General features: G+C 35.4%; 3 protein-coding genes across 7 annotated transcripts in view; 1 reads left to right on the top strand and 2 right to left on the bottom strand.

Moving 5' to 3' along the window:
* The window catches only part of LOC108686316 (tetratricopeptide repeat protein 39B-like), a 16,948-nt gene extending 15,573 nt beyond the window's left edge, over positions 1 to 1,375 (bottom strand). The window contains exon 1 of the mRNA XM_018191570.1: positions 1,314 to 1,375. The gene's annotated coding sequence lies outside the window, so the exon portion shown is untranslated. The remainder of the gene's footprint in view (positions 1 to 1,313) is intronic.
* On the top strand, positions 775 to 5,054 carry LOC108686318 (TBC1 domain family member 22B). 3 transcript variants are annotated; one of them, XM_018191573.1, is made up of 8 exons: positions 775 to 1,202; positions 1,930 to 2,106; positions 2,181 to 2,725; positions 3,004 to 3,134; positions 3,223 to 3,477; positions 3,565 to 3,814; positions 3,889 to 4,112; positions 4,287 to 5,054. In XM_018191573.1, exons 2-8 carry the CDS (start codon positions 2,024 to 2,026, stop codon positions 4,431 to 4,433), a joined length of 1,635 nt encoding a protein of 544 aa, XP_018047062.1. In that variant the 5' UTR covers positions 775 to 1,202; positions 1,930 to 2,023; the 3' UTR covers positions 4,434 to 5,054. The 3 variants fall into 3 exon arrangements, with proteins under 3 accessions (XP_018047062.1, XP_018047061.1, XP_018047063.1); XM_018191572.1 differs by lacking the exon at positions 775 to 1,202 and adding an exon at positions 1,375 to 1,595; XM_018191574.1 differs by lacking the exon at positions 775 to 1,202 and adding an exon at positions 1,764 to 1,840.
* Positions 5,055 to 5,562: 508 nt separating this feature from the next.
* The window catches only part of LOC108686315, a 19,420-nt gene continuing 5,621 nt past the window's right edge, over positions 5,563 to 19,361 (bottom strand). For 2 of the 3 annotated variants that reach the window (XM_018191561.1, XM_018191562.1), the window contains exons 9-27: positions 18,625 to 19,132; positions 18,294 to 18,435; positions 18,038 to 18,211; positions 17,250 to 17,795; positions 16,257 to 17,163; positions 14,905 to 16,009; positions 14,379 to 14,666; positions 14,070 to 14,279; positions 13,837 to 13,992; positions 12,545 to 13,687; positions 12,106 to 12,464; positions 10,442 to 11,823; positions 10,035 to 10,219; positions 9,797 to 9,951; positions 8,389 to 9,563; positions 8,042 to 8,253; positions 6,691 to 7,704; positions 6,030 to 6,479; positions 5,563 to 5,766 (exon numbers count right to left, since the gene is read on the bottom strand). In XM_018191561.1, coding sequence (XP_018047050.1) covers positions 5,680 to 5,766; positions 6,030 to 6,479; positions 6,691 to 7,704; positions 8,042 to 8,253; positions 8,389 to 9,563; positions 9,797 to 9,951; positions 10,035 to 10,219; positions 10,442 to 11,823; positions 12,106 to 12,464; positions 12,545 to 13,687; positions 13,837 to 13,992; positions 14,070 to 14,279; positions 14,379 to 14,666; positions 14,905 to 16,009; positions 16,257 to 17,163; positions 17,250 to 17,795; positions 18,038 to 18,211; positions 18,294 to 18,435; positions 18,625 to 19,132 — 10,198 coding nt within the window. In that variant the 3' untranslated portion in view covers positions 5,563 to 5,679. The remainder of the gene's footprint in view (positions 5,767 to 6,029; positions 6,480 to 6,690; positions 7,705 to 8,041; positions 8,254 to 8,388; positions 9,564 to 9,796; positions 9,952 to 10,034; positions 10,220 to 10,441; positions 11,824 to 12,105; positions 12,465 to 12,544; positions 13,688 to 13,836; positions 13,993 to 14,069; positions 14,280 to 14,378; positions 14,667 to 14,904; positions 16,010 to 16,256; positions 17,164 to 17,249; positions 17,796 to 18,037; positions 18,212 to 18,293; positions 18,436 to 18,624; positions 19,133 to 19,361) is intronic. The other variant, XM_018191563.1, reaches the window with a different exon arrangement.

Here is a 19,361-nt window from a genome sequence, read left to right as displayed (position 1 = left end):
ATATATTTTTATATAATTTTACATAATTATATTTTTTCCTGGGTCGAAATTAAAGTTAAAGTACATTGGAGGAAATGGATGTTAAAATTTGAAAATTTAACTCAGAAAATTAAACTATATGAGATATGTACAAAATATTAGCGATGTGCCAACAAATTCATATCGACTGTATATCCATGTTAGCTCGAATACTAGCAAAATCTATCGACGTGATCTAATAATAAATTTCTTTGGTTTTAGCAAAAACCAAACAAAATCTGCCAGTTAGTATTTAAATGGATTAATTAAATAAAATTTATTTCATTAAAATTAGATTCTAGTTTTTCTGAAGGATTATTACGATTTTTGAAACGAAGTGGAAATGCAAATTACAAAAGTAAACGAAATATAGAATATTTATAACTTCATTGGTCAACATCTAATGAAATTTTGCTCATTTTTTAAATTTTTACCTCATTTCATTTCAATACTGAATCGTAATAAGCCCACTGTTATTGTATTCCATTGCGCTAGCAAATTTATAATATTATTCTTATTGTTATCAAATTCTATTACGTTATGCTGGTAAATTTCGTCGAGAAAATCTATTCTCGACAGATTTCGCCATTTGCGTTCTAAATCATGCAGCGTAGCATCGATATGTGAAAAAGAGAACAATGGGATGACAATGAAATATGAGACAATGCTTCTGGCACGTTCTTTTTACATTTTCTTACGTTGTCTTTCTCTCTCTTTCTTTCTCTCTGTCGCTTTCATACGTGTGTTCGTTTCGCGTAGAGATTTACGTGTGCGTCGATCGCGGTCAATAAGTAGCATAAAATAACAAGAAAAATAATGATGCGAAAAGAAGAAGCGATTTGTGGCGGCAGCGCTCGCGTGACTCGTACGGCCGTACATCAAAATTGATCAAAATCGCATACCTGCTCGCTCGAGCGAGCAGAGCCGCCGCGTTGATCGTTTTCAGGAGTGTGGAGAGCGTCTTGGAAGAAGAAGAGAGAAAGAGAGAGAGAGAGAGAGAGAGAGAGAGAGAGAGGAATGCGGTGATCGCGCTCGGCAAAATCGTGATCTATCGTGACGACAGAAACGACGACGACGTATGCCAATGACGATGACGACGACGACGTCGTCGTCGCGACGCCGTGGCCAACTAGAAAACTAGACCACTTGACCTCGTGGGATCGTCGATTGTACAGACAGGAAATGTATAGGAACGCTTTTCCTCATCTCATTGTATATAGCTCCTTTCTTTCCTCTCTTCTTTTACTACCTCGCCTCTTGCGCGGCGATTTTTGACGCGACTTATGCAACATAACCTTAATTTGTCAACGGCGACGTCGAGACTCCTCGTCGCGCAGCACGTAGACGTGTATCCGTCGACGCCGCGGAGTGTATCCCTATAATTCGATTGTGTGAATCACCCGCGACGCGTCGGAATCGGGCACGTCCTCGTCGGTGTACTGGGGAATCATATGTTATGATGCGTTTGTTATTTCGGAGAATCCGTTCTCTCCTTCTGTTCCATTCCTCTTTATCCCTTCCATCATTGTAGTTGTTTAGGCGTTGACAACCTCGTTTGATGTTATGTTCGATATCACGTGTGTATAAGATTAACAAGATTATGAAATATTTATATCTATATTATTCTTTGATTTATCAGAAATGCTAAGTTTATGACTGTGTTAGAGAAGAGTTGACCTATATTAAGTTTATACTTATAATCATATATTTTTGGTTTAGTACACATCTGTTATACAAATTATGATAACAATAGGTGTTTTCCTTTTAGTGATATAGGTCAATAGAACATTCTATCTTTCTTGATATTCAATGAATAATAAAGGTAGTGACACTTGTGGACTATATCACCAAATGAAAAACACTCAATGATGGCTAGAATTACAAGTATTACAACATTTCTGGTTCTTGTAGATCTTTAGCTATCGTTGCAAGGGTATGAGGATCCGTGCTGTAATACCTGTATTGAAAGACTACCAGGTACAAGCTAACTTGGTTTCCTACAGCAATGGAAAATCAAGGTTATCATCATCAGGCCATCTCAACCCATCAGTCTTTCTGGAAGAAAAACACACGAGCTGTACCAGGAAGGTGTGTTTTTCTTTATAATGTTGTTCTCTTATGATTTCTCGTATTTTACTTAATAATCGATTTATTCTTTGTAGGCCAAGTCTGAAACAAGATGTTAGATATGGCAAGTTTAATCCTGCAACGATTGGATCCAGCAATCTGACTGGTATTGCTAACAGCAGCAGTAGTACAGGTGGAAGTGGAGGCTCCACTTCTTTTCAAGACTTTCAGGAGAGTGTGGATGACGCATGGGATTCAGGGGATGATGAATTCTGTACAGTCTCAGATGTAAAGATTTCGAAGAGAGTCAGTCACTCGGCGGCCCTTAGTGTTATCAACAGTCATAGATCTGGCAATAAGTGTTCACAGCCATCCCAGGCAAACGCCAAGATGATGCAACAAAAAATTATCCCCGAGGAAAAAAAGGCAGAGGCTCTTCAAAGGCTGGCAGTGCAGCCATTACATCTACGCAATGTGAATCTGCATCCACAGATGCTTAACAGCCAGCACTCCAGTGAAGATGCAGATTTAAAGCACAGTGCATCGCCCCAGCACAAGCCGACACAATTTCCTGGTAGACCACAGCCGCTGAGACAGGCAAATGCTCCTAATAAATTTTTTGTACCTTCAAAGGAGCAGGGTATGTATCCATTTATTCACATTTAGCAGCCTGATCTTTAAAATCTAATTTACAATGTGCTCTTTTTATTTCCTGTTTTTATTTCTTGTTTTGTTTTTCTCTTTATGACTTTTTATAACAATTTTTTTGTCTCATCTCTTCCGAAGTTTGTTAATTTTTATCTCAAATAAAAAAATGAAATGGGATAAGAGATAAAAATTAATGAAAAGCAAAAAGCAAAAAACACATTGTAGATTAGGTTTAAGACACAGAGTTTAAAAAATTGTAAATCTGTTCAGACGGCGAAAGCAAAGTGGACAAGTTTCAATTACTTTTGGAAGCGTCCGTGCTGAATTTAGATGAATTAAGGCAGCTATCATGGTCGGGCGTACCTGCCAAATTACGTTCTGTCACTTGGCGGTTATTGTCTGTAAGTAGAGAAGGTAAACACATCGCATTGTCAAGCTTAGTAGAATGCTGTCGCAAAACGTTAAACGATTGCGTTCGTGCCATTGTAGGAGTACTTGCCAGCTAATCTAGAACGTAGACAACCTGCGTTGGAACGTAAACGATTGGACTATTGGAATTTGGTGAAGCAATATTACGACGTCGAGCGGGATGAAGGTTTTCAAGATACGTATCGCCAGATTCATATCGATATCCCTAGAATGTCACCGCTTATCTCGCTATTTCAACAGACGACGGTGCAACTGATATTCGAGAGAATATTGTATATTTGGGCGATTAGACATCCTGCATCTGGTTACGTTCAGGTATTTCACATAAAATCGTATCTTATTTACTCTTTATATAATAAAAATTTATGTTATCATTTATTTGTATATCCATTGTTGTTATAGGGCATGAATGATCTTGTGACACCTTTCTTCTTGGTTTTTCTGCAAGAGGCGGTGCCGATACAAGCTTGGCAAGATCTAGAAAATTATGATGTGGCGTCGTTATCGAAGGAACAACGTGATATTATCGAAGCGGATAGTTTTTGGTGCCTATCTAAATTCTTGGATGGTATACAAGATAATTATATATTTGCTCAGTTGGGAATCCAACATAAAGTGAACCAGTTAAAGGAGCTAATACAAAGGATTGATGGTAAATATCTCACTAGGACCTGTTTTATGTTTGTCCTTTTCATTTTTTTAAACCTTTTATTGTAATGCTTTCAGCACCATTGCATCAACATTTGCATCAACATGGAGTGGATTATCTACAATTCTCTTTTCGATGGATGAATAATCTGCTAACCAGAGAAATCCCGCTTCACTGTACTATCCGATTGTGGGACACGTATTTGGCAGAATCTGACAGATTCGCCTCGTTTCAGCTCTACGTATGTGCGGCTTTCCTTCTTCGTTGGAGGCGACACTTGCTCTTGCAACCTGATTTTCAAGTAATTCATCCGCTAGTATGCTCTTCATTTGGTGGTACAAGTTGATTTAAATATCTTGTTATGTTATTTAGTGAATATCAAGAAAAATGATGTTTGTATCGACTTGTCGCTTAAATGAAAAATATGCTACAATCTTATAGATAAAGATCGATTGTCATTCTTCAATAATTACAGGGGCTGATGTTAATGCTACAAAACCTGCCCACGCAAAATTGGACGGATTCAGAAATAGGCGTGCTAGTAGCCGAGGCATACAAATTGAAGTTTACATTTGCCGACGCACCCAATCACCTGCAAGCCTATGATACGACAACCAGATGACCACTTTCAAACGGATTGGGTTGATGTTATTATGAATAGTGGCCAAACTGCGAGGCCGAGCGCTATCGTATTATCGCCGGTTCTCCTCTTCCGTCTCACCGTCACTATGTATATTGTGACGTTCAGTCTATCACGGCCATATCGAAAGTTTTCGGAACAATCGGTCTCTTACGTTTCGTTTTCGCGTCGGCTATTAAGTTTTCACGATTACTTTATGCATTATAGAGTTTATTCCTTTGTTACATTGAAAGATTTCATGAAAAGAATGTTTAGATAAACTCGCCATATTCCATTGTGGAATAAATTGTAAATGCATTTTAGGATGCAGAGAATGTAACGCGAATCAATTGCCATTTCCCGGTTTGCATTAAATTTTTATATATATAATAAGGTCTCAGACATTATATACAGATAATATATATAGACAGAAAAGTTTTATATATCGACCCTGTGTTGTACTTTTATAGTGATTATGCAGTTTCCTTGATTATCCTTGCATATATTCCTATTTATCCCAACTATTGTCAAGAATTTGATTTTGAAACTAATGTTTATGCTTTAATATTTAATATTCACAAACGATATATTTCATTTTATAGCATAATATTTGATAGCATGCTTTATTTCGATATATTTTATATATTAAAATAATAAAATATATGATTTATGCTATATGCCACGGATAATTTTGTAATTGTGATATATAAAAGAAAAATGAATCTTAGAATCTGACATTAGGTTGTCAATTGTTATTTAAAAATAATGTATATAGATTTGTGCAAATTCATTCTATACGCTTAAATTTTCTGTACGTTTTCAATAGATATTCTTAATGCAAACCAAGTTTAATGCCCTAATTTATTGTAAGACAAATCTTAGATTGGAAAAGGAGGTAGGTATATATTACCTATATTATAGTCAATGTTACAAATGCTTTGAAGCATTTTTTGAATGCGTTCCGAATTATGCATGAAACGCATGTTGCATTATTCATCCTTATTCATCAAATAATAAAGCAGGATAAAATGATACATGCGCTTCATGCATAACTTGGAACGTACCCTTTGATTGGTCAATTTATAGTAAATTTTTCTTCAATCAAATGTTTCGAAAATATTTGTAGCATCAAGTGATCTGCATCTTATAAGATATATTATAAATAAATACGACTAATATATATATCAGCGAGTTATCTAGCATCCTATATTATCTATCTACGGAGTGTATGGATTTCTTTAATTTTATTTCAGTCGTTCTCTATATCGATTTGGCCATAATCTATATCGTCCAATGGTGGCATCATCGAGAGGGACTCGTTGAGATTAAAAGTCTCCTGCAATACAATAAAGAAATCATTCAATTAAACATATTCTAAATGATGACAAGTGCTTACAGGAATACAAAGATATTACAAAAATCTACAAGATATTCTTTTTGTTTGATGCTTCTAAGCCTGCATTCAGAAAGCATATTATCAGCAATGTTGTGTCATTCTCATTTTATACCTAATAAACGATAAAGATAGAGAAAAGAATAACACAATAATGTTGATAGCGCATTCCTCGAATGCAGTCTAATAGAGCGTATGATACGTACACTCACGTAATTCACATGCACGGGTGTCGGATATATACACGGCATACATTCCATCTGCGTGACGCCATTATTATCAGCGGTGCATTCGCAGAACTGACATTTGTTCGGCTCGGCTGTGAGAGCGATCCTCTTTGAAAAGACGCTTGCAAATTTTTTGATCGAAGCTGACTTCTCAAGACGTAATTTGTCTCCGCTAAATATCGTGCCATTCGTCTCTAGAGACAGTGGCGTGCAATAACCCAACACATTCTTGGAGAGCTTAACCTGTCTCCTCAGATCCACATCACCAATCAAGGTACGGGAATCCTTCTTTGTGTATGACTTGGCTGCATCTAAACCGTAGAAAATCTTGCTGACTTTTTCCTTTTCAAATTGGAAGTCACCATCCATCAATATATGCAAAGTGATGTCGTGCTCCAGTAGTACTTGGTGTAACACGGAATATTCCAGCTAAAATGAATGATTAATTAGATAATAATTCGATAATTATATTTAAAATCGATTGCACTAACATTATTTTGACTTTAAGCAAGGCTTAAAATTCTCTCTATTTCTTTCTCTCTTTAAAGAGAGAAAGTGAAAATTTTAAGCATTGCTTGAAGTCGAAATAACGTTATAATGTAACCGGGTCTAAATCTCAAAATTGAAAAGTTAGGATTACCGTTTGATTCTCTGGTTCGCAATGCGAGCATGGTACTAATATGAAGGTCTTCGACACACCGGCTCTAAAGATAAGCCGCGAGGCGAAACCGATTGCGGCAAAGATGTCCTGACTGCCGCTGCCAATTGGTACATAGTCGAAGTAATCAACAAAGTGCGGTACGTTCTTTGTGAAGATCTGCCCGTCAAGGATGATACTTCTGGGTTGGTCATGTACTCCGTCACCACCGAATACTATCAAGGACCATCGGTTGCCCGTGAGACCTTGATCGTTCAACTCCTTACTGAGCTGTGTGATTAGCAACTCCATGCTGCTGTTTATCTTTATGTCGCGATTGCAGCTCTTCGCCTCGACGATGAACACCACATCGGCTGATCGCGGCACTTTGTCGCCCTCCAATCGCTTAAAACGACCCTCCGCCACTTGACTGCCATCCATCATGGTACATGTAGTACATCGGTCGGGTATTCGCAGATAAGTGTCGCGGAACATACACATCTGCATGTACGACATCGCCACTGTGCACACTTCGGTCTCGGTCAGGCTACTTAGACACATATCGATGTATTTGGTTGGATCGATCACGCCAAAACAGACACTGAATTCCGAGCTCTTGTTCACGAACAGCTCGTCGCAGAACGTAGTTACCGGGCCATCCTGCTGTTGAATCTTACTGGCGTGATTTGTCGTGTCGGCGCAGTTTTTGCCGATGGACCAGCTATGAGCGAAGCTGCCGATATTCTTTAGGAGTAACTTGTTCGATCCCAGGGTGTCGTCAAACTGTTCATTATTCATTGTGCCAAGAAGACCGGCTGTTTTCCCGTAATACCAACCTGATAATTCCAAGGTGCATACGTTGAACTTGAGATTACATTCGAGTCGAAATTGGTTGTGTTTGCGTTCTACCATCACTACATTTTCCACTTGATAAACATATGTGTCATTGTCTAATTCAATCGGTAGCTGCAGGTTGCTTGTGATGTCTGCTGATTTCTGGGAGATCAGCTTCATTGTCTGGATAACACATCATTTAATATAAAATATCATTTATTATTAAAATACAATGATAAATTATCTATCGTTGGATATTTTACTTCCTTTAACAAGCTATTTTTAAAATTATTGAAAACAATTTTTTTTTTCAAGATCTAGATTTCTTTTTTTCTAGATCTCATTATGAATTTTATTTTTGCCTTCTAAAATAAATTTCCTTTGAAAAAAATCTATACTAGCATTTGAAACGGTTTTTTTTTTAAGTAATGTAATCATAAACATAATTTTTATTAGTCAAAAGTGATTGAAATTTTAATTTAATTTTTGACATAAACATGAACATAAGTTATATACTGACATCGTTGAAGAGGTCCAATTCGATAGCATTGCTTCCGATTAGCACTATAATCTTATGAGTAATTTTCTCATCTTGTTGATCATATTTCACTAAAACTGTGAAAGTGTTGCGTATGAAATCCTTCGCTAACAAGTAGATACAATTTCCCGCAAATTCAAAATAACGTCCATCGAAAGTAATATAATGCTGGGAACCAATAATCATGGCTTGTGCTGAAATGGTACAAATTGTTAAAATTTAATTATATTATTTTCGATGTATTTGATTAAAATTCGATTAATCCGATATTAAACTAAGCTCAGTTATCGTTAAATTATTTTTAAATTTTTCGTAGTTGCGAGACGAACCTTTGAACGGTGGTAACCAGTTTGACAACTCCGAGTATGGCTTGTATTGATAGTAAAGACTCCAGAAAGTAGTGTTTGAGGTGACAAAGTATGTCTTGAAATCAGTGATCGCTCTGATTTCCGGTATTTCGTGGAACTCGGGCGTTTGATTAAAGGCGTGCCAAGACATGGGTAATTTTTGTTCCAGGCACATCAAACCCTCATTAGGATCGAAGATGAACATGGTTTTAGCCTCCCTGTAACGACTCTCAGCTTCCAGCGCCGTTTGACTAATGTCCATCATCTTAGAATGCACCAATCGAATAAAACCTTCTATTTTGAGCTTGACTTCAAAATACTCGCAGAAGTAGTTAATTCTTTCATATAACTGCTCGAGTTTCTCTATAGAATAGTTGACTGATGGCAGTTTCCGGAGCTCTTTCAATTCTGACACGATCTCATCCACGACATCCTTAAGCTCCTTGCCGAATGGCACGAAGGCGAAGTAGCGCTCTTTTACGAACTGTATTATCAAGCCTGAATACTTATGCATGTTGGTCACAATATCGTTTGCCTTGATGTCGCGATAGACCTTATCAATGTCATGGGTGAAATTAGTGAAACGATCAAAATACGGCGATGTGATGAGCTCTTTTTTACGATCATACAAAAAATCCAGCATTTCTTTGCTTGCTTTCCAAAGGAGCGTCTCAACATAATGAAGAAAACGAATAAACAGAGGTTCCATTAATTTCAAGAAGCGATACCATTGTTCTGAGATGGATGAGAAAATTGTGTTCCACAAATTTTCGATATATTTAATGAAGGATACATGCAGATCCTTGATAAATATGTCATACTTTTCGATCAGCTTCTCAATTATATTCGCTACTTGCGACAATGAATCGCCTCTCAATACAGCGACTATAATCTCGGACACCTTATGATAAGCATTCTTGATAGTCTCAATCAACCAGAGCAACGAATTTCGCAAAGCTTCTCCAGATTCGCCCATTATCTCCCAGATTTCATTTAGAATGTTAGGAAGGGATTCGATATGACTTCGCAGAGACAGTTCGTCGATAATGAATATACCGAAACCGATGATATCCTTGATGTAAAAGTCATTCGCGTTATAGGAATTGTTTAGATATATCTTGAGATCTTCGAAATCACGCTCAAGAATTTTTAAATCACTGAAAAGAACAGAGAAAAAGAAAATTGTATAAATATAAATTCACACAATATAGATAATTACTCTATATTACTATCATATTTTAACATCTTGTTTATCTTAATATTTTTTGCATTATATATAATATATATTACTTAATTTATATCATCTATTTCATCATATTATCATTTATCTTTTGTTATTTACACATTTGATTTTATGCTTTAGCTATTAAATAAGATTTTCATTACATACTTCCAATCGTCAAGGAATCCCGAAATGTCCTCCTGAGCATCCTCCCATACATCCATGATTGCACTTTTTACTTCGCTCTTTATATAATGTTTCCAATAATCAATATCGTTATTCACGCTTTCGCACATTTCATTGAATGTCGTTTTTACAGTAGTCTATCAACAATTGTAACATAATCACTATTAATTATATCAAAATTACATTAAGTGGATGTCTAATGTGTATGAATTTATCTTACAATAACATCGCTTTTAAGTTCCGGCCGCCATCGCAAAGTTGAAGTAATGAGTCTTGAGTGATTCATCTTTAGGTAGAAAGAAACGTCCGAAATTCTTAAATCATCGTCATAGGTTCTCCAAATATTAAATATGGCATTTCTAGCGTCCGGAATACTGCCGTGCATTCTTAAGCTAACTGTTGCATCTATAAGGAAGAATATTGAAAATAGAAAATAAAAATAATTAAAAAATCTATAAAATTTATTTTAAATATGTAAGCTTTTTATAAACTATAGAATAAAATAAAGAATATTATATACACATTTTAAAATTTCTAATTTCTTAATATTTTTAATACTTATTTTATCAACCATCTTATTAATTTTTAATATCGTTTATTTAACATTTTTTATATATTATTAATTACCGGGTGTATAGTTCACTATCATCCAAGTGAGTTTCTCATTCGAGTCCAAGAAGAAAATGCCGGTGGCGTTAAGTTTCGGTGTATTGATAACGCTACCATTTATAATGTACTGAGAAGGCGAAGGATAATAACCGATCGCGAAATATTTGACCTCGTCATTGTTTACTCGTCGATAAATTATTTCCTTCGATCTCCGATCGATTCGACTAATTAATTCTCCAATTTCACTCGGCATATAACCGCGCGCGTACCGAGCATGATTCACCGTTTCAAGTAATATAAATTCTTTTTTACAAATAAATCCCTCGATATCAAGATCTAATTTAGTACTGATTTGTTTGCCGGCTATCTTGTAGGCATACTTTTTATTCAATTCATCACTCTCGTCTCTCAACAATGCGGACAATGTTAATAATTTATTTTCGTTATTGGAATAATCTGCGGTGAAAGCGACATTCAGCAAATCCCTATAGTCTTTTCTCGTTAATACACCCTTTAAAGTAACATTTTTCTCGAAAGTTGGATGATAAAAAGTTAACATAGCTTGCTGTTGACTCTCCATCGACGTGTCGGTAATATTCATCCAATCAAAAATTGCACCAACGCTCCTCGACTTCTCATCATCACTTTCCCATTGTAAATTCGCTTCAGAGTTCACTTCGTCGCTAGTGATCCTATAGGATCCGCCCAAAGTGAAATTTCGTCGTGGATAACAGATACTGAGAATAAGGAACTGATTGTCCATTTCCTCGGTAGTTTTATTCAGAATATTCACATGATAAGAAACCCACGCGTCTTCAGCTAAACTCAACCAAGTATTGTGATCAAATTCGCCGGATAAAACCTCATAGTCTGTCTTTAACTGGAATGTCTTGTTTAAGTGCATCGCTTTTAGATGGATGTTCTGGCCGGTGTGAGTAGTTCGAACTCTAGATTCACCGACGATGTTGAACGCCGAGCTGTTATCTAGTCGATAGATATTCACTTGTTTGAACTCGACAGTGGGATAGTTAGTACCTTCGTTTCCACCACTGTATTCATACTGGTTCACGTAGACAATACCTAGAGGCTTGTAAATATTCTCCACCGTGATCTGCATACGATCTTTATCGAAACCGGCTCGAGACTCACTCTTTGAATTATATTGAATATGTAGCACCTTTTGATTATTGTACATTAAGGTAGAGTGACCATTAGTGACTTGTGGACGTTTCTTGTAACCATAGTTTAGAATGCCGATGTGACGAGCATTCAGAGGAACTTCTATGTGCAAAATACCTTCCAGATTCGAATCCAATCGTTCACTGTGATAATTGTAATCGGAATTCAATAAACCCGTATTATTAGGCCAAAAGAACTCGAAGAATCTTTTATTCTGTTTCCTGTATAAAAAGAAGAAATTAAAAAAATAAAAGAAATATTCTTTTATTTTATAAACTATGCAAATATTTCTAATATGTCTTAGAACATCATTTTTGAGTGGCAAATAAAATTTTTGAAAGTATTATAAAATTCTTGATAATTAGTATAATGAAATTTGATTAGTATAATCAAGTTTTGATTTTTGGAACATCATGCGACAAGAAAATTAATTTTTTTTCGCTTTATTATACAATTTCTTCTATTATATAATAAATTTTATTATATAATAAAATTATACTTACAAGGTAGTAAGTATAACAAAATTACATCCAATGTATGACAAATGCTGCATAGATGTTGAAGCATTAACAGTTCCATTAACGTTTATTAGACTTTCGTAAGATATCTTTGCAGTTCCAACATGTCGGCTTGAAGGATAAAAAAGATTAGCATTGATCAAATATTGCTCGGAATTAGTATCATAATTGAAAAGAAATACGATCGTTTCTTCTTGCGAAACGATAGGTGTATAGAGTGAATATTTGAGATCTATCTCGTTTGTATTAAAAGTGATATTGAAGAGATTGTTGATGGATTGCATGGGCAACAATCCCCAAGTCAGTCGGAAGTGCCCGTTAATGTCGCGCGTAGCCATTTGAATCTAAAATTTTACATTTAACTTATTCAAGTTTATGTTATTACGGATTAATTTTAATACTTATTAATATCAGAGATACAAACCGATCCGTCCGAAGCATAATTTTTATGAGTTCGAACTGTGTTGTAGCCCACTACATAAGAAATAACTTGTACTTCCTTGTTATTTTTATTAGTGTGATAACTAATCAGGAATCGATGATCATCATTGTTTGGAGGTGGTAATTTTACAACAAACACTGCGTCAATGTTCTCCTGATTGCGAAAACTAATAGTCGCGTTTGTCTCAAATTCCCACTTTTTATCGATATCCAGATCGAAACCTACATCAATATTCCTGTATAATCGATCAGGATTTTTAAAGAATACATGAGTGGATAATTCCTTTTTGCCCAGATCCATGGTGTCAAATTCCGTAATCAATTTCAGAAGCATGTTTTCCATGTAGATCAATTTCCATTTTGCAGTTGCATGATATCGATCATTATTCATTCCATGATCCAACCGGACGTCGCCGCTCGTATTAGTCAGCATCATATTACCTTTCACCGTCAGGATCCTGCTGTCATTCCAGGGTGTCTCCGCAAGAATATATAGAGTAGTATTGCCATTTACTTGCACGTTCATAAAGGTATTTAATTGATAAATATCTACTTCATTAACTTTTCGAATATCTGTGCGAACTCTCACATCCCAATTCAGATTGTTAAGCACATTTGCGTCGAGAGTACCATTGAACGATCCGCCATCCACATCCAGTAGGAGACCATATTTCTTCCTTTTTAGTCTAAAAATAAGTCGATTGCTGTTTGCGCTCTTCGGCTCAGCCTTTATATCTATTGAATCGACAATATTATTCTGCATAAAGATGACAGTGCTGACATCGTAAGATTTCGCTTGTAAATCGTTCTTTAACTCTCCCCTGATATCGTACAACGATTCATTGATTTGTCTTAAGTCACCGTGAAACTGGAAATGAGGTCTTTCTGACAGTGGCGTGTGTAGATCGCCATCAATCTTGCCATTGTTTATGTTTCCAATCAATTGATACTTTTGATCACCGAGATGCGTTACATGCACATTTAACTTGGCGGTATTGTTTACGCTAATTGCGTTGCTATACAAGATGTCGGTTTCCAATGATTTTAGAGCTTTTATCCAACTTTCCAATTTTCCAGAAGCTTTTATGAGATATTCATCTATTTGCCAGGTGGATTCAAAGGATATCTAGAAAATAAAGACTTGGATTTTAATTTAATTCTGTTTAATTAATAATATTATTTCTATAATAATCAAATAGACTACATAATTAATAAAAGATAATGTTATATTCGTATTTTAATTAATCAAATTAAAAATAAATATCGGTATTTTACTTGTTTGGATACAGGATGTTCCATTTTTGCGTTCAACTGAATTTGCTTTCTTTTTCCAGCGAAATCCTTTTTCGCGACAATCGTAATTTTTGGTATTTTTATAATAGGTGAATCAATCAGACCCGAAACCATTACATCTAATAAAGCCTGCTCCAACTATGCGAAAAAAAATTTTTCTATGAATGTCTTACGAATATTTATTTGTAAATTTAAAAAAAGCGTGTGAAACTCACTTTTATATTTCCGAATATATCCAAAAATAATTGGTCTCCATGAATTGTAAGTATATTCTTGTATAGAGTGTCCTGGATCTCTATAATCGCGTTAGTGTTGAAGGTTTTGAAAATTTCTAAGGGAGTTTTTATGTCGAATTTCACTAAATGTGCAACAATCTTTCGATTGTTCCTATTGACTTTATACGTATAATTGCCATGAAATCTAGTCTGTGTAAAATTTTAAGTGTTTAATAGAATTTCTTTTCTTCTTCATTATAGTTTATTCTATTACTTATTATAAGAATAATATCAAATTAAAAATATTACCTCGAACCATGTAGTATTTTTTCTGATGTTTAAGTTCATGTCCATGAGATAAGTGAGATTCTCCATATCAACGAGAAAGGCATATAAGGACGTTATCTCTCTAATTTTGCTGAACGTTAAATCAACATGAAGATCGTTTTTTATATGAAAAACATCTTCCATGGTAAAACTGTCCTCTATGACAATTTTTTCAGGTGGTATTTGTATTGTGCCTAGTATCTTATAGGTATAATCTTCAGTATCGATATCTAACTCTGCCAATATATCCGAGATTATTGCAAGCCACAGCTGCAAATAAATAAATATATTCATTCACATTTAACTAGCAGCATAGCATTAAATTAATAATTATATTTCTGTTAAAAAAGAATAAATATGTATTTTTAACATTTATGTTAATTTTCTTTAAATATATCTATAAATTAATATTTCAATTTTTAATTAATAATATTTATAATTTAAATGTGAACTTAAAACCCAATTTTTGTAATCAAATTTCATTTTCGTTTATTCGAATTACAATTACCTGCAATTCTCCTCGCCAATAGAGACTATCCTCATCTTCGTCCTCTTCCTCTTCTTCCTCCTCTTCTGACAATTCGGAATCGTTTGTCATGGATTTTATAATCCCCTGTTTTAACGGAGGAATTTTAACAGGTGGTGGTTTCGGTCCACCCTTAGCCATGATACCAAGTTTAAGTTCCGCCAATCTCACCGAAAACTCTGTATCTACGTTCAACATATGCTCACGCTCTGTGTGCGTTACGACCAGTTTTGTGATCACGCCGCACTCTTGAAAACCTTCGAGAGGCGTGAGTACTATGTAGCTGTAATCGAAATCGGTAATATTGTGATAATGCCAAGTGCCGAGGAAACCCGCTGTGATGTTATTATAACCAATCCTGAAGTCAGCCTCACGCCTATTTAGCTTGGCCACCATCAATGCTTTCTGTAACACTTCGATTGGTGTCGCTACCATGAGTTTGACGTTGAAGTCATAAGCGGCGGTAAAGATTTGACACAATCCCTCAATGCCTAGAGGACCGTTCGGTGTGACAAGTTCTGCCACTACATGATGGTTGCTTTCCGACAGACCGAATCTACCACGAACAAAGGCAAACTTCTCGAGTGGCGTGGTAACATTAAACTCCACTTTGGATTCCTTCCAGCGTACGAGATCGCCGATTAATTGACTAGTGTATTTACGTTTATCCAAGTCAAGATTGGCTGCGCCAAAGAACTTCCAGTTGTTCATAAGACGTAGCTGGCATTTGAGTTCGCTGTTCCGATAGTTCGCCAGAGGCGAATGCAAATGTAGATTTCCTGTTAGATTAAACACGTCATCCGATTCCTTGTCCAAGTGCCAAACACTACGCGCGTCAATTATCTTGTCAGGATTATACTTAATCAACATGTGTGTATCCGTCGTTTGCGAGCGTAGTACTTTGTGGGTGATATTCATGGTCACTGCTGAGTTGGAGTGGACGGTACTGATCAAGCCGCAGTTTGCTGTCCACTCTTTCAGATCTTTGTATTCGTTTGCACTAGCATAGATCTCTCCTATCAGGTGCTGAGAGTCTTTCCAATGAACACTACTACTTGCTAGGATCTTGTTTGGCAGTTGTAAATATCTGTGAACAAAAATAGAATTAAAATATTTTTTATAATATTTAGCTAGAATTAATAATAATATTTTCATTATTATAATAAACTGGTGTTACTTTTAACTATTAATTTTAACTATTAATAACATTTTAAATATTTTTATTGACGCATAAATATTATAATTAATACTTTAATAATTAAAAATATTCAATAATTATATAATTTTAAATATATTTTATTACATAAAATAATTCATATATCATGCATTCTTACTTTGCGTTCAAAGCAGTCTTCTTCCAGTTTTCAAAAGGCGTTAACAGTTGCAATTCCAACTTAACAGTCGTTATTTCCGGCTGCACGACATAGTCCGCGCCAATCGATGTCTTAATCGCGTTTTCCGAACCCCAGTCCAGACTAATATCTACCAAATAACTGTGTGGACTACGTACGATTAAATCACAAGAGCCAGCTACTAGTCGACCCGGATAAGTCAACATTACCAACGCGCTTCGTTTGATTCCGGGGGAACTTACGTCTATCAGATACATCCTGTTCAACTGCAACATCGTACTCAGCTTCAAGGCAGGATCTCTGTTAGCATCCCATTTGATTTCTGCCGCAAACTCATGTCGATCCTCCTCATTGATACCACTCAGGGTCAGATGCACATCACGCCATTTATCCAGATGTAGCTCTACACGAATTTCTCGCGTAGTATCGATGTTTGTCATCGCCGAGTACACGTTGCCACGGTATCTTGCTTCTACATAAGACATTAAATTGGTCGCCGACAGCATCGTGTGATTCAGCACAAAAGCGTACTTATCATAGTCCAGTTGTTCAGCATACAGACTGATTTTGAGATCGCTGTGATTCTGATATAAATGGCAGTTGAGTAGAATTGGAGTGACAAAGCTTGGCGATTTGAAGATCATTTTTATGTGATGATTGACAATAACGGCAGACGATCGATCAGAATAAGCGCCACGCGCAGTCATATTATGACCGCTAAACCATGTTCCGGAAAACTCCAACTCGTACTCGTTCCTCGAGCGCTCGTTGATACGCGCGTTGATTAACATTGAATTGAAATTTGGAATTGTCAGGTTTGTATGACCTTCCATAGAAAATAATAAACCGCGCGGCATGATAACATTGACGATCAGACTAATCTCCTTTCCTGTAAATACAGGATTTCTGAATTTTTTCTTATAGCCAAAAAGATTTCGCCTATGTTTGTAAACAATTGTGAACTTTGTATCATACCTGGTGCGTATCCTATGAGCAAACTAGTCTTCGATTCGGGGCCAAGGACGTAGTGATTAACTCCCATCTTGAGGTCCAAGTTCTGGATAGGTTTAGTGACAGCTATCAATGCGGTCACTTTCGTGCCTTGATTCTGAAAGTACATCTTCGAATAGGAAATAATGAGCTGTGCCGTGAGTTTATGCCGATCGTCCTTTAGGTGCGGATTGGAATTTACTTCGGCATGGAGCTCCAAATGGCCAAGAGCTTGTTGATACCAAGCGCTTATTACAGCGTTGAGTTGTGGATAGGCAGTGGAATGCAACTTCATTTCAGCGGCTTTGTACGTTAATGTCTTCGAGGAGCGATTAGACAGCGAAACCTCCAAGTGGAGAGTTTCCTTTCTCGGCATATGTTGGATCTGATAATCCAGCTGAAAATCGCCGGCCAAACTGATATTTCGCCTAACAATGTAGCCGACTAATTTGCTCCAAACTCGCTTCGTTTGAAAGGTCAGATCTATATCGAACTGGGAAACATTGTTCTTCTGTGCATTTCTAATGACACCTGGTGATTTCAAATTTCAAGTATTGCTTAATTTTTTAATATTTTTTTTAAGTATATGATTATAATGTGTTATATATAATATATTATTATATATCAATATAATAACTAATTAGAATTTTAAAAGTTTAAAGATAAGTAAAAAGCAAAATTAAATTATTTTTCTGAAAGAGTTAATTAACAATAACGCATAATGCATAAATTCAATTGCTTAATTATTAATACAATTGTGCGTAACAAAATACCTGAAATGGCAGCTATGCGTTCACTATTGATAATTAGATGAGCTGTAGGATGATAAGTATAACCGTGATTGAACTTCTTTCTCGAGTAACCCAGACTAGCATCTAAGTGCTTTGTGCCATTAATATCAAAACCAATATCTATAAAAATCTCATCTTCAGAACGTTTATATGTACCTGAAAAATGTACAGACATTACTATAATATCTTCGTTCATCAATATTTGAGAAAATTAGATACGCATTCAGAAAACACTAACCTTTAGCAATTAGAGAATTGCCAGCCGAATGAAATAAAGCAGTAACGTTATTATTTATTATATCAAAAGTGATAACAGCGCTTATTTCTCTATTCACCTGCGAGCCAGGTGTGTCGAACATTAACTTAAACGTGCTATACTCCTGGAAAAAAATTAATAAAAAATATGAAAAACTATCTATCGCCTCATAATAATGTTAATATTTAGAAAATCAAGATTTTATTATAATTCTCATTAAATATCATTATTTAATTATCATAATTATTATCGAAAACAAAGAAATTACACATAGGTATTATATAAAAAGTTATGCGTATAGCTTTGATTATACCTGAGTTTTGTTCCAGCTATATTCTAACACATAATTTTTGGCAGTTGGATCAGCTTTAATCAACGAGATCTTGAATAGCGTAAGACCATTTAAAATGAAATAGGGTGCATTGGGATCTTTTGTCATGTTTGTAAATTGATAATCAGTGCACATTTTTAAACCGATTAGTCTATCTAAGGCGGCCCAGCTGCAAGTAGTGTTACTGATGATATTCTTGGGTACAACAAGATGTCGCAAGTTTTTCTGATTTTGATCGGCTACCAAAATACCCAATGGTTTTTCCTGCACCTCGCCACCGTTGCTTTTGATAAAAGCAACATCCGAGACTAACGAAAACATTTCAATCTTGCGATTCGGTAAGCCCAGACTCACATGTACTAAACGGGTGTTGTTTAGATTCAGATGAAGCTGCATATTTCCGGAAGTATAAAGATTTGTTCGTAGTTTAAGCCCGGCGGATTTGTAAAAAGCATCCACTGTCATTGTGCTCATCATATCGATACTGATACTGTAAAAAGAATAGAATAAAACTATGATACTTATATAAAACTAATGAAGAGAGAATAACATAAAATAAAATTAAAATTATTTTCCTAAAAAAATATTATCCTATCAAATAAAATAAAGATAAAAAATTAAAATTTATTACATATATAAATATTAAAAACAATAAAATTTATTACATATATAAATACTATACAAAACTAAAAAATAAATATATATTACTAACGTAAAAA

Source organism: Atta colombica, unplaced genomic scaffold, assembly GCF_001594045.1.
Source record: "Atta colombica isolate Treedump-2 unplaced genomic scaffold, Acol1.0 scaffold174, whole genome shotgun sequence".
Classification (NCBI taxonomy): Eukaryota; Metazoa; Arthropoda; class Insecta; order Hymenoptera; family Formicidae; genus Atta; species Atta colombica.
The sequence above is the reverse complement of the archived record's forward strand: the minus strand, read 5'-3'. Positions and strand labels throughout refer to the sequence as shown.